This window comes from Colius striatus, chromosome 6 (assembly GCF_028858725.1).
Source record: "Colius striatus isolate bColStr4 chromosome 6, bColStr4.1.hap1, whole genome shotgun sequence".
In the NCBI taxonomy this organism is placed as follows: domain Eukaryota; kingdom Metazoa; phylum Chordata; class Aves; order Coliiformes; family Coliidae; genus Colius; species Colius striatus.
Window position 1 is genome coordinate 39,297,803 of NC_084764.1, and position 15,896 is coordinate 39,313,698.

General features: G+C 40.9%; 1 protein-coding gene across 1 annotated transcript in view; it reads right to left on the reverse strand.

Annotated features, from left to right (window-relative positions):
* Positions 1 to 15,896, reverse strand: part of KCNH5 (potassium voltage-gated channel subfamily H member 5) — a 153,608-nt gene that overhangs the window by 110,357 nt on the left and 27,355 nt on the right. Inside the window, exon 5 of the mRNA XM_061998186.1 lies at positions 1,778 to 1,893. Within this exon, the coding sequence (XP_061854170.1) occupies positions 1,778 to 1,893 (116 nt within the window). The remainder of the gene's footprint in view (positions 1 to 1,777; positions 1,894 to 15,896) is intronic.

The window sequence follows — 15,896 nt, forward strand, 5'->3', positions numbered from 1 at the left end:
AGTCATCTCTTTGGACTTATCTGTGGTAAACACTCTACTGTTACAACAAATCAGGACTGGGAATTCTTCCCTTGGTTTCTCCAAACCTATTTCTTCCCTGCCTTGTTCACTAGGTAGGAGTTGGAAACGGCTTCACTACAGCTGAAATAAGAAGCTACTTAGAGCTCAATCCAAATGCTATGAACATAAGCGTGATAGTTCCCTGTACCTCTGGTGGTGGAGTGCTAAGGAGCTCCCATGATACTGCAAAAGCATAATTATTATTCTTAACATAATATCATGCTGAGTTTGACATGGTGAGTGGGTGGCAAGTGGCTGTGGAGACCACTGAACTATAATGACTATTTCTTTCATGCTGCATGAATTTTTAATTTTAATCCACTAAAGAATACACAATATCTTGTTAGTCAGCTGCATTCATCACAGACTCTCTGAATTACTCTTGTACACAACTAATGAAAATTACAGAATCACAGGAAACAGCTGATAACTGTTAAGCCCGATAAAGGTGAGCAGGATGCTCTGGAAGGGACGATGCTCCTCCTCAGTCACAGAAGTATGGAAAACAGGGCCTGTACAGTGATGATGTACCTCTACTCTGCCTGCATTCCTCACAGCAATTTGCCTGCAAAGCACTTGTAGCTCTAAGATTGCACACTATCCAGGTAACTTATTGCTGAGTATAATCTTCTCTTTCCTCAGCTTTTCCTATTGCCTGATCTAAATCTTCCTTGCTGTGACTTAATGCCATTACTTTTTCTCTAGCTATAGTGGTCCCAGTGAACAATTTTCTCCATCATTCTATGAAATCGCTTTAGGCTTATTTGAATATTCTCCAGTCTTCCCTTCTCTAGACTAAACCAATAATGGGTATAACTGGATTTACAGAACACAGAAATGTCACGAATTAGAAAAGCAAGACTTGAGAGTAATTCAGCAGTCATCTAAGCTATTGGCATGGGATAATTCAAGGGAACACATCACACTGCCAACACCTGAAAACTGTGGGTTTCTACTCTGTTTTAAGTTAGTGAACTTGGATAATTAAAAACTCTAAAACCAGAAAGGGAATGAAAAAAACCAACAATTAAAGCTTCTATTAGTGCTTAGCATCAAACCCAGGACAACCTCTCTGACATAAGGTGGCTAGGGCTGTCCTTTTCAGCAGCTCATATGTTTTGACCCGTATATTTTTCATTATCAATGGACATGAAGATGAAAGCAGTACCTCTGTTTCATCAGTTAACCTGAAGGCATTCACTTGTTGCACCATCTGCACTGTTAAGGAGATGTTTGCAACCTGCCAAAGAGTTCATTTCATCAGTTTTGAAGACAAAAATGTTTGAGCAAAATACCACAGGAATGACTTTGCAAGAAAGTCGAGATCAAGGTATATATGTAGTTAGTGTACCTGTACAACCCCAGGGACCCAGACAGGGATACTTCCAAAGAACATTCCCATTTCAGCACGTAGAGGAACACACTGGGCACCCCAAGTAAAGCAACAACCAGTAAACTGAGAATCGCATGCACAGAAGTAACGCCATGTAAGTAAAAGTGACCTATGGAGGCTGTTTTCATGACTGAAAGAGCATGACCTGTCCCAGACACTGGGCTTGGCACACAGTGCTGCCTTAGAATCAGTAGAAGAGAGGCCAAAAAGATCAGGCTTGGGAAATATTTTCCTCTAAATATTATTTCTTAATGAGAATTAGGATGGGTGGGGTTCCCCCCAACCTCTTCCTGCCTTACAAAGGGAGGTGTCTGTACCACTTACTTCAGCTAACCGAGAGTGTTTGTGCACCACCTCGGCCTTGTTCATCGGCGTCAGCTGCTGCAGTACGCTCCGGCTGTTTGTCAGGGCACGCGTCAATCGAGCAAACTTTGTCCAACCTGCGGGAAGGAAGGCAATCCTGTCAGAAGTACTCAGACCTCATTAATCACTGGTAAATCTCCTTCACATTCACTAAGTCTCACACTTGAACAGTTTCTGTAAATTGCTGCACGGAACACCTTCAGGCTGCAGGCTTAAAAGCCTTGCTAAAGGGGAAAAACACTGCTGCTTCAAGACAACCACAAGTAAATCTCAGTAAAATCAAAATGCTCTGGCTTGTTCTTTCTTCTGCCTCTTGGAAACATTGTGCTAGAGGGATCACATTGTGCTTTCAGCCTTCTGGGGAGTTACTCTGCTGCTGAAATGATTCAAAAGCCACTGAAGTTAATGCAAAGGCTTCCCAAGACTGCAAATCCTGTTGAAGTAAAATCCTCCCCAGGTACAGAAAGGCTCCTGCTGATTCAGGGTTGCTGGAGCAGGCCAAAAGTCTGATCCTTAAGTCTTTACTGTTTCTCGCCCAAGCTAGACTTCAGGGACAAAACTAAAACCAAAAATCATCAAAATTCAGGGCTGCATGAACAACAATGCTTCAGACAAGAAAAAAAAGTCATTAAGAGTCTGGAGACAGATTAAGCACTAGATTTTAAAGGGCATTAAGAGCCCCATTTAGCAGTTAAACTAATGATAAACAGCTGCCATAATGGTAGATTGAGACCCACACACTGGGCTGCCCCTGGGGATTTTTTTCTGCAGCATTCAGAAAGGAGCAATCAGAGTTTGTTACTGACAGCAGCACAGACCCAAGAACATGTCATCAAGTCATTCCTGCTGGAAAGATGCCCAAATATGAAAGCTGGTGCAGATCCATCAATGATGCAGGTAAATCAGTGGTAGCAAAGTAAACACCAGGGGTTTAAGCAGTGTAGCACCATGGTGTTGAACAGAAAAACTGAAAATCCAAGTAAAGCACAAAGGAAATGCCTCCCCAAGAGTGCTGATGGAGATGCTCAGCATCTAGTTTAGCCAGATATAACCTGGTATTTTACCACATATTTATGTATAAGAAACAAATTATCAACAGGAAACTGATTCTGGAGAAGGTTTTATTTTCATTTAACGTGAATGCTGAATAGGTGAAAATTGAGCGAAATGTCACATCTGAAAAAGGAAATACAACATGTCTCTAGTGGCTACCCTTATTTTCAAATTCCTGTTGTCTGACAGGAGTCAGGGACTTGGAAGTTAAAGGAAACCCTGGGGCAGATAAAATGAAGAGCAGAGAACAAACACAACAATAAAACTTCGAAACAAAACAAAACAGTTTGGCTTTGCAATTTACCACATATATATATATGCAATATATATTCATGCAATTGTAAATCCATTGTTCATCACTTAATCAGAATAGATTCAAGTATCATGATACAACACCAGGAGCGCACAAATCATTTGTGTCTGGCTCTTTACATATTACCTCAAAAATGCATACCAAAAAATATAAAGCTAAAACACAGAAGAATTTTATCAACTTTTTAAATATAAACCTTAGATGTGAAGAACTTCAGATATTCCTCATGCTTACACAGATAATCAGTTAGGAACATGCACTTTCTGTATTAAAGAAGGTGAAGGGAGTCTTTAGTAATCCAAGTATGAACTATTAATTTCTAGAAAATATATTGTGGTTTTCTTTCTCCTAATTGTCTATAAAACCCTGGCAAGGAGATAGTTTTAAAGTCTTTAACTGTTCTTTCTTAACCAGTGATTTCAAAGAGCAAGTGAGAATAGTAATAGCATCGTGACAGCTCTGCCCCAACATTTCTCATAATTGCTGGAGGCCACAGCACATCCAGCCAATTGCTTTTGTCACGCTGCAACCCTGCTGCAAGAGCCAGGGAAAAGAGAGCAGCTCTCCTCTGGGAAGGTGGTCACCCACCTCCAGATCCTGGGAAGGTACTTAAACAAATATACACACACTCAGTATCCTCTGCCCCTGGAAAGACACTTTCCCTGTGGTCCACAGGGATGAATTTGAACGAGTCTTACTAATGTAGGAAAACATCTGAAGGGAGATTGCAAAGAGGACAGAGTCAATCACTTTTCAGTGGTGTCCAGTGACAGGGCCAGAGACAAGGGGCACAAAATGAAACACAAGAGGTTCTGTCTGAACATCAGGAAACACTGTTTTACTGTGAGAGTGACCAAGCACAGGTTGCCAAGAGATGTTGTGGAATCTCCATCCTTGGAGATATTCACAAGCTGCATGGACATGATTCTGGACAATTGGTCACAGAGAGCCTTACGTGAGCGTGGGGTTTGGACAAGACCTCCAGACATCCAGCCAAAACTCAACCATTCTGTGACTCTGATCCTTCTGATAGCTGATGGTTAATTAATCAAGGTTTACTCTCTTTTCTGAGGTTTAGGGCATTGATCTATGCAATGATTAGATGAGGATTTGGAGAAGAATCAGGGGCTCTAAGTGATGAAGCCATAACCTCCCTATGAGTGATCCCACTTACAAAAATATGTATTTTAAAAACGCTTCTCCTTTTATAAAAGAAAAAATGATACGAAATTCTTTGTCCATTATCTTAGGGAAGAAAAACATCTGTTCTGTATTAACCACAAAGACATCCTGCAGAAGTTGGGGAAGATCACGGAATGATAGGATTATTTTGGTTAGAAGAGACCTTTAAAATCATTGAGTCCGACCATTAACCCAGCACTGCCATGGACACCACTATACCACATCCCTAAGCACTTCATCTACATATCTACTGAGTGCCACAGGGAGCTAGAAGAGTAGACACATACCAAACAAAAGCAATCCTTTTGCTGTAAAAATAAAAAGGAAAAATTGTGACTTTTTCAAGTAGTCCCTTTCCACCTTGATGAGATCACCAGTGTCATGTGAAAGAAAGAAGCCACACATTTTAGCATTCAGAGTTACCAGTCTGCTCATCTGGTACCTCTTCTTTTCACAGGGCAAACCATTTCATTGTGTTATTTCTCCACCAAGACCAAAGCTTTGCTTTGTGCTGGAGCAAATAGTTTAGAAACTTCACATTTCCACATTCAGCCTGTGAAGCCCACGATTCTGGATGCTGAAAAGTAGAGAACATGCTAACATGACTTCTTTTCTAATTCAGCACAAAGTCCAGCATTCTTCTACCTGCTCCAGTCTATCCATCTGCAATAGTGTGAAAAAGTACCAAGTTCTTTTGTTTCCTATTTACAACCCAAGAGGATTAAAAACATAGCACCAGCAAGATGCTGGGTTATGAGTGGGAAGGTGAAAATGTATACAGGCTGCCTTGTGTCTGAAATAATCTGTACAGGGTACATTTCTCAGTTGTTTGACCTTGTTGTAGGCTAGATAAGTTCAGAATTATATTTAAAACCAATGTGTACTTTTAAATAGATCAGGTAAAATTCGCATGGCTGCCTACTGCTGTCAATGTCTCTTCAAACGATTCTCTCTTTTCTTTTCCCCTATAGACAGAGACATGAAGAGAGTGATAATTTTATCCCAAGTATTAGTGACCGCCTGTCCTCACAGATATTTTCAGTCTGGAAGGAGTAAAGGAGTGGCACAAATAGCAAGTGCTAGAGGAAAACAACAACCTACTCATGAGAAAAAGCACCACTTCTGATGCTCGCTTCAGCTCAGCTGGATCACATCTTTCTTCCACAGCACCATTGGAAAAATAATACCTCAAACTTCCAACATTGCACTCAAATGCTTAGGAAGACAGACAATATCATCAAATCACACACCAGATCAGGCCAGCTCCATCTTCTCCTTACAAGAAATTTTATGTGGATCTTTTAGAGGAAGATGTTAAGTACCTCAAATGGAAAATTCTGGAATAATAGACACATGATTGTTTCCCTTGGTTCTTTTTAATTACTTTCTAATTCACAGACAAAACCAGAAGAAATTGCACCCTTGCTTTAAAAAAAAAATTAAAAAATCTTCACAAATGTGCATTCATTCCAATGTTTAAGAACAGAACCTTGTTTTGGAACAGGAGCCTAGCAAAGTACTTCTGTGTTCCTATCCATTACTCAAATTCCTGCATTCTCCATAAATTGAAGAGGCAGGTTTAACAACTCCATGCAGTTACAAAAATAGGACATGAAGATGGCAAGCATGCTGATAGACATGAACCAAACTAGTTTCTGCCTTGGCCCTGCTGTAGTGCTGTCCTTCCAAGCACGCAACTTTCTTCCTCCTCCACGTGTTTTAGTTGCAATTACATATTTTACATTTGCAAGATATTCTCCACATCTATTACTCTAATTAGGGCTGCCAATTTGACAGCCCTCTGACTGAGGAGCTGAGCTGGGAATGAGCTGGTGGCATACTTCACACAAAGGCTGAGCCAAAGGTTTCTCTGAAGAGAAATAAAGAAGTACTCCATTATTTAAAAAAACCAAAACCACCAAACTGGTATTTCTTTCAAACCTTAGATGCTATGACATGAGCTGAAGCTGTTCATGTTCTGCCAGGATGCCTGAGAAAATGCAGGAGCATGGAAGGGAAGAAGGCAATAATCAGTCAAAGCAGAGCTCACAAAAACCTCCTCTGAAGGGAAAAAACTTTCCTGATAGGTCCAAGATGCTCACTCAGACAATCCTTAGATTCATACACCACTAGAGAAATTATGTGGTGTCTAAGGGTCAAATGGTATTTCCAGCTTAGAACTTGATTCTATCATCCCTCCACCATCAGAAAGTCCAAACTATCTTACCCAAGACCTCTTACACTATAGCACGTGTCTTTCCACCAGCTACACCTCCAATAAGAGCAGCTTATGCCCATCCATCTTTCTTCCTGAGGTCCTGAATCAATCATTGTGTTTTATGCCGGACAGCTGGGATGGTAACAGCTCTGCAACAGCTGCTCTGCTAACAGCTCCACTCGGACACCACACTCACTGCCTACTCTGTGTTCAGGGGCCTTCTGTGTGTGAACTGCAGCCTTGCATTGCCATAGGGACCAGTCTCTCTGCTCTTCTCGGCACCCATCTCCTTCCTGTTATCGATCCAGTACACAAACACTCTCATCCATCTCCAATGCCCGCTCCTCTGCTGCCTTCTCTAAGGAACAAAAAATGTCATCGAGATCAAATATGCTGTTGTAGTGCATGGCAGAGCATAAAACAAAGCTCAGCAAGGGATGCTTCCCCAGGCAGAAGTGATGCTGGAAGCAATGGGACACAATCACTCTTTACTAATGGCTGTCTGCAGACAAAACCTTTCAATCCCTCTGATTCCTTCCAAGGACACAAAGCAGGCACAGAATTGCTCACACTTAAAGCTGTGAACCTCCTGGGGAGCAAGTCTTGGTGCCTGTCACACATGGACACCCAGCCAAGAGGCTGGGACAGACCTGGGGAGTTCCCTCTGCTGGGGATAAATCTCTGCCCAGGTGCAGCCTAATAAGCAAAAAAGAGTTTGGCTCTTTTGCCCCACTAGTGCTTCAGCCACCTTCCCTGTACAAACTTCAGCAGTCAAAAGGCTTACCCCTTGCCTTCACAAGTAACAGCAAATATGTTCAAATATAAGTATCTGCAAGTGAAAAACCCCTTCAAATTCTCCCCATAACTAGAAGTTGAAAATTTGCAATCTCTCAAACTGGATTTGTGTACAAGTCCAAATACAGATTTAGCCACCTAGCTAGGAGCCACATTGGGAAAAAACAACACCTCTAGTTCATAAACTATGTGATTTTAAAGCTAAATTCATACATCACAGTTTATGAAGAGTTTCAGTGTCTCAAGGTGAGATGTTAACGTTCCTTACAGTGCACTTGCTCTGAAAAATCTAGACATGACTGGTTCCTCCTAATAAAACAGTAGTGTAGCTCTACTGGGTTGCAATTAACCTCTTTGTCGAGGTTTGTCTGGTCTTAAAAGGATCAGAAATAATGCAGGCTTTTAAATCAGAGTAATGGGGAACTATTCAATATCTGAGACTGCAATGAAAACACTAGGGTTAACAATGATAGTCCATGTAAAAAAAACAACTGCAAAGGGTAATAACAGCAATGTTCATGTTGATTCCTGCCTGTAGGAGCACAAGTAACACCTCCTGGGAAGGTGCTTCTCTCACTGTGGAGTATGAAACAGTTAACATGAAGTGTATATTATTTAAACATTTTGTATTACTTAACCACAAAAACCTAGAAGCACTCAGAAATAGTCTGGAATTCAGTTTGTAACAAGGATCAACCTTTTGCATCAATAGTTAGCATCTACATATCAAAACTATTTCTAAACATTCAGACCACAAAATCATTGCAATGACTGTCTGTTTGCTCTTTACTCCAGGTAAAGGATGGCTGAAAGAGCTCATTGTCTCTTCAGAAAACTTAATCTTCTCACTTTTGCTTTGTTAGAGGGAGAGGGATAAATGGGATTCCAGAGTAAACAGAATAATAGTCAAACAAAGCTCAATCACCTCCATGATGTACTGATGCTGTTGCAGATACACAATTATATTAATTAACAACTTGTCATCACAATAAGTAGTCAAGCGCTTGTTAAGCACCTGTTAATCACCTAGTAATAGTTGAATCAATTAGCTAAGCATTTGCAAATAACTCAAATATCCATTGATTAAGTAAGTATTCATTTGAATCACATGAGGATCAAACTGCAAGAGTTACATACCACACCTGATAGGGACCTGTTACCTTAGCTAGGAGACCCCCTAATTTGTTAGGTTACCTTAGCTGTTACCTTAACCACAAGACCCTGGTATATGTATTCATTAGGTTACCTTGGCTGTTACCTTAGTTGTTACTAAAACAAAGGGACTGATATCTGTTTTTGACCAGTCACTGTGAGTTTGGAAATTTTGGTGTTGGTTGGGAACCAATCCAGGTGAAGGGCTAAATTGATAGATGGACTTTTTATGCATGCTTTAGTTGGCAAATGTGTTAGTTACCATTTTCAGGGCTTTTATACACCTCAAACAAAAGTGTCTGCTTATCTGCATTCCTGTGTAGATCCGGCAACAGTGCTATTTACAGACTGAAGAACCACAGAGTCTACTCAAATGTAACTCAAAATATTAGGATAAATTTCTCAGATTGGAATTCTATGCATTCCACTGTCTAATAACGTGCTGCACTCTTGGGTAATTTTTTTACATATGACCTCTGTTGGCTCAATTTTGTATTCCCAGTTACCACCCACCCACTGCAACTACTGGGGATTTCAAAAGGGATGAAGAATCACCAGCTAATCTTGGGCATATCCCTTTACCTCTCCAAGCTTCAATTTCTTCTTCTTCAAATGAAGATAATGCTAATGACCTACTTTTGAGATGTACTGACGAAAAGTGCTAAGATTTATATACCACTAGACTGCATTTGGTACACAATGTCTTTTTTAAATTCTGACATAGCCATAAATTTACAAGACACAACTTCTTAGATGTGACGTTTCTGAAACTAAAGCAAAGATTTATACACACATACAGGTCCACTCAAGACTTCTTTCCCATAAGTGTATAAAAACAAGCACAAATCTGGGGAAGAAGAATATCAACCAACCAAAAAAAGACTAAGTACTGCAAATGTGAGTAAACTGGATTTTAGGAGCTTGTCAGATAGAAAAATGGTGCCATTCAGTGGTCAAGGGAAAAGGACTACATCAGACAAAGCAAAGGTTCAAGGTCAAAAGGAAGGCAGCTGATAGAAATGAAAAAACAGTATACAATAAAGCAACAGTGATGGAAAAAAAGAGGGAACAAATAAGTATGTGAACAAGAAATTACAGCTTATGAGGAAGGATGTGGAAAACCTGAAGCCATATGGGAAACATCCTTCCCTGGCTAGATTTATTACAATAACAATGAAGTTTTTAAAGAACTCCCAGAGTACAACCAAAAGGCTTTCTGCACCCATATGCAGAAAGAGCAAACAGCCTGACACAAGTAACTACTGGTTGCTCAGCCTGATTTCAGTGCCAGGCAAAATGGGAGAAAAGATGATCTGAGTTTCAATATGTTTAATAAAAAAACCATAATGAATGGCTGTCAATAAGGAATGATGTAAAATGCCCCACAATGGTAATTTCATTATTCAATAAGAGTATGAATTCAGCTCAGGAAGACAGCTGAACACCTTGACAAGAACAAGCTAATGCAATGGCTAGACAGAGCCACAGCTCATGTGTGATGAAATACCAGGGAAGCACAAGCCAGGGCGGCTCCCTGTAGCACTGCTCCCTTGCTGTGGCCGTGCTAGGCAACAGCACAGACTATCAACTTCATGACAACCTCAGCAGCTGCCTGTGGTTTGCTCCCAGCTCCAGACAAGGACTCAACAGCTCCCAAATTAGCCCACCAACAGAGCTCATCACATAACATCACCTCATCTTGGTGCTGTATTTGAATCACCCGAGAGCCACAGTTAGCGAAATCCTCTTGCATAGTAATCCTCACTGAACTGACACTGTGTGAGCCTCAAGAAAATACTGAGTAAATTACAGGTTAAATGGATCAAAGTCCTGGTTTAGGCCCATGTAGGAGCAAAGGGCCATGATCAGCCATAACTGTCAAAAGGGCCTTTGGAATCCCCTAAGGACAAGGAGGGTTCAATTTCCACCTATGGTCCCAGGCAAAGCAGACAAGACTACTCAACTTGGGGAAGAAAATGGAAATTTAATCTACCACCAACCAAAAACATAAAAACCAAAAACATAGTGGTAAAGAGTGGAACAATGATGAAGTGCACAACCAGCCCTGTAAGATTACCTTCCCCTCGCTCCTCTCTTCCCATGCTCAGAGAGCTGATCTCAGTTGTCTTACCTCCTCATTCCTGAGCAGCACAGGAGGGCAGAGGATGGGGGTTTGACAGGTTCCCACACAGGCTGGGCAGCCCTGCGTTCATGAGGGCTGCAAGCAAAATACAGCTCCAGACAAGCCCATGACAAAGAAGAACTCAGTATCTGGCAATCAACAAACAAGTAGTGGAAAATAGTAAAAAATTATTACTGAGGGTTTTCTGGAGCTCAGAGGACAGGTCCCTTTTAATTTAGTGGTTTTCTCTAAGGTTTCAAAGTCATTATGAAATGATTGATAAAATGGCCTGATGACAAGAAGATTAGATGAATGTTAAACAGGCATGAGGAGGATGTGCTCGTTAACTAGACATATACATAGAAATCAGATATCTAGGCAAAAAGGAATGCAAATGGGATTTCCAGCATAGGACAGGAAAACGTCCCTAGCAAGGAACAGTTCCAAAGAGGATCCAGAGGTCTTAGTAGATGAGCAAATCAGCATGTGGTTTGCTTTGGCAAAAAGTCACCTACTCCTTGGATAGACAACGACAAGAGTTAGGCTTGGAGACACTGAGCAGTGGGCAATATTGAGGAGTTACCTGTGAACCTGCCTGGCTAGAAGACTGGCCACAGCCTGCAACCTGTGGCCGAAATCTATGCCACCATGGCCTCATACCTACTGCTGCCAATGAGCTGGATTAAAGTACAGGTAAAATCTCTGTGTATCTGCCATCAGCAGACCTCCAAATTCAGGCTACACAGAGGTTTAAGAAGCTCAACTCATTTAGTTTATCAAAAGAAGGTGGAGTGATGTCTTGACTAAATGTAAGTGCCTTAATGGTACTTTCTTAGTACAGTGGGAAAAATGCATAGAAAGATGCCACTGCAAGAAGCCCAAGCCAGCTTAATTTAAATATGCTACTTCTTCAAAGTTAAAAGTGTAATGAAAAAAACAAGAAAAACATGAAGGAACGTGGTGGATCCTCAGTCTCTTCAGACCTCCAAATCAATACTGGATGTCTGTCTGGAGGGGATGGTTTAGTCACACACAAGTTCCTGAGTTCAGCAGAAAAGTAACTTAGTGAAATGCAATGCAATGCCATGTGAGACACAGATTAGGCTTTTAAACTCTCTACTATATTTATACTTATTACTTTATCTATGGCTTACAAGTGTTTAGTTTTCCACATAGAAAGTGTATCCATCTACAAACAGTTACTGCTTTAAAGATCAACTTCCAGTTTAATTCAATCTCTCACAGGGCTAGATTTGATTTCAATGGGATTTCTTTTTCGTTGCACATTAAGCTTCCAGAAATTTACAGTTAATGTTCATTGTGGGTTGCTGATGGAGCACACAAAGGCCTCAAAAGGCAATACAACATTCAGAAAAGTACTTAATTTCTGTGAAGGAAACTAAACAGCCATGGATATGGAAATTCTCTCTTCTTTGTTATGGTGAGTCTCTAAAAGCAAGAAAGGCAGGGGAGTGGGGAGGAGAGAGAGAAATAAGAGTTCAGAGTGTCACCTCTAGCAGCAAGGATACAACTACCTTTTTGTGACTGTTCAGCCTTTGCAGTGATTGCTAAAACGCCATCAGCATGTCACTGAAGATAATAACAGGGATGTCTGTCCTGCAGGGAGAGGAGCAAAGTGACTTCAGAGGGTCTTCCTGGTTACTAACAGACTACACCCATCCAAAATAGGCATCCAAAATACCAAGAGACTATATCTTAACATCACTACTGTGACACTGGAAGCCTGGCATATGACCACTTCTCTTGTCATCACCCACATGGTCTTGTCAAGGACCATGTGTCCCTGGATGCTGCACTCTAGACACAGAGGAGATCAGCGAGATGTAGTGCTCTTTGTGATGCCTGAAGGCACTGGGGGGGTGAAACCCTGCAGAGCAGAGCAATAGGAAACTGCATCAGAACATGTGAGTCTCTATAGCACCAAGACCCTAGTTATTACAGCCATGGAAAAGTGCAATAAAAACACGGTAAGGATATCCAAATTGTGACCTATTAAATTACTATTATGGATTACTGTCAAGGTGATGTATTCAACAGGGTACACTGTGCTTCAGCTGAAGGTAGAAACCTCATTTTCATGCTCTAATCCCTCCACCCACTTCTATTATCACCAGGATTGATACCCCCTCAAGGAAAAAAGTTCCCATGTGTAACTAGTTATATATGCTTAATAATTTGCACTTATTAAAGATAAAAAAGGATCAGAATTATAGGCTTAGCAAGGATTAGCAAGCATAAGTGCATATTTCTGCAACTACTACACTTTTTATAGCACTGTCACACTCTGAGATAGAGTTGTACCATTATATAGAGTTATATAACCATAAAGAGTTATATCACTGAAAGCATTACAGCATTGTCCCAGGCAGTCTTGATTATCAAAGTCTGGTTTTATCAAGTGAAAAAAAACCCCCAAACCAACAGCTCTGGGATACTGCTGGGATGGGAAGATGGCACATCTGTTAAGAGCACGTGGACCTGAGTTGCAGGGGCCTCATTCAAACATCTTTGCATCCTCATTCAACATCCCATTAGTATTCAACAGAATCACTTTCAGTGGGCGACAAGCCTGATATTTCACTCGAGGCACAAGATAACCAGTGAGAATCTTAGCTGAAAAAACTTCCAAGCTTACCTAGACATCACATTGTTTCTTCACTGATAATAATAACGTGAAAAAAGCTATTGCACTACTGCATTAAACTCCACTGTTAGCCAAAAAATGCCTGTCTTTTTTTTTTTTTCTGCCCTTAAACTTTCAGCTCAATATAATCTACCACATTCCTGGCCACAAATAGTGTTAACATTTTAAGTGCCCCCACTTGCCCTTCTAATAGTTAGGGCCCAGAAAAATGGCTTCATTTTTTTTCTGACAAATAAACATAAGATTATTACCACTGTGTGTCTTTGGAGGGATTGAAAGTCTTCAGATGTTTTTTGAAAGGCCATTGGGTAAAGACAGAATAAAAGCACAGCAAGCTGATAAAAGCATCCAACTGTGACCCTACAATGGTACAAACATAAAAAAAAAGATTCTCTGGGTTTTATTCTTGGGAAGAAAATACATAATACGATCTTTCATATGCTTGTAATGGCCTTCCACCTCTGCTGTGTAAGGCATTCAGCCAGGACACCTGGGGATCTGGCCCTTCAACACCACAGGTAGGATCTATTGCTTGGTACTGAATCCAGATCAGATGAGTGTTCTTGTTACCAAAGGAGAGCAGGAGAAGGAAACAAAGAGACTAGACAAACACAGCACAGCTCCTTCACTAGAAAATAAGGCATTGTGCTGGTGTCCATCAGGTGCAGCCATCATCTGCCGTTACATCTCCTGCCTCATCACTAATTCTCAGACCTCTTCTTCCACATTGCTGTCATCCACAGCTCATCCAGCCACCGACTTAAGAGCTGGGACACTTCAAATCATAAACCAAGGTAAGGTTTATAAACTGGGTCGGTTCTCCCTATCCTCCAGACCGCCAGTGGCATCTTCACCCAGGAGTGAGCACATCCACCAGGCAGCTGATGTTTCCTTCCGTATCATTTTCAGTGCTTCTACTTGGCATGATGAGGTATTTGGGTTTTTCCTTTTTTACACTTTAGTATGGTTAGACATTTTTAAAGTAATTTTCCATTTACAAGCACACAACAGTACTTTTTGGTCACTGTTACATTGCTATACATCATAGGCCTCCCACACATCACCCAGCAATAATAGATACCAGCATGGATAACAAGAAAACAAGGCAATCATATCTTTAGTGTCAAACTGCTTGTACCCTCTCAGAAACAAGAGTTTTGATCTCTGCCACTGTATTTTATTAGAGGAAGATAGCTTTTAAATATCCTTTTTCTCCAGTCTTGCCTTCAGTCCATAAGTTTCAACACCTTTCTGGACTGCAACAAATTCACAGCCTCCTGGGTGGCCCAGGAAAAATTTTCACTATTTTACACCCTCCTGCAAGCAAAGTCCTCTCCTTCTCCTCCTCCTCCTCCTTTCTGACAGCATCACCACACAGCAAACAGTGAGCACACAGGTAAGCAGAGAGCTACACCATCTGTCACAGTGCCCCAGACCTCTCCATCTCCCATTGCTTGCACGGGGCTAGTCCCCGTGATGTCAACCACCTTTTTTTTGTACTGAGTCTGTAAGCAAGCATGTTTTTGAGCCCATATCATGAAAAAAAATTCCCACCTCTCCCTTGCAATGAGCTTTATAGTAAAACTTCCATTTTCTTTTATTTCCCTGCCCTGTTTTCAGACATATTATAAGCTCCTCAACGCTTCTGAATGGTTCTGCATACCCAGCACTGGGGCACTGTTCACTGTGTCCTGAAGCTGCTGTTGCCTTGCAAGGTCTACAGGAGATGCTGATCATGTTTTAGCCACCATAAGCAGATCTGTCAAACTCAACCATTTGCTTCCAGCAGCCAGGACACACAGCCACGCTGCAGTGTAGATACACCCATTGTTATGACTTAAATGCCAAAATCATAGAATCATAGAATGGTAGGGGTTGGAAGGGACCTTTAGAGATCATCTACTCCAAGCCTCCGATATCTTGTGTAAGAATGATGTACTGAAGCTTCACAACAAAGCAACATACCGTGGAACAGCGTGGAATATATTGGTATGAAGAGATTATTGCATAATGGCATCAATATTTTATTTCTGTTGAATTTTTTATCTCAAATTTACTGCTCCCATAAGTAATAGACAGTAACTCATCTGCACCATAGTTACTTATGTATTATGTATTGCATGGTCCTGGCAGAATTTCTGCAGAAAAATCTTTCTTTTAAAGAGAAGAAGAAAATAGCCCTTTCAATGATAAATCCCAGCCCTCAACAGCAGTACTTTGCTGAAACTCCTTTTACAAAATATTCTTTTCAAATTCTCCACTAAATTGTTATGTATATGTTTACCAATCTCATAATTCAAAAAGGAAACATCTTGACAGCTTCTAAGCACGTTGTAATGTTATCTGCAAGGACAATGAATTATGCATCTCTCGCAGCACTAACCGACAAAGCAGTGCTGTGATCCCAGCACCGTGGGATCTTGCAGATCCACCCAGTTGTGACACAAAGGGTAATGCAACGATGCTGTTTCCCCATCCTTGTAGTAAAATGGTCCAAATATTATATTTTAAACATAGATGAGGAATATAAAAGACAAGAAAAATTGCAGCAATTGTTTGTAACTATGGAGCTTGTCAGAC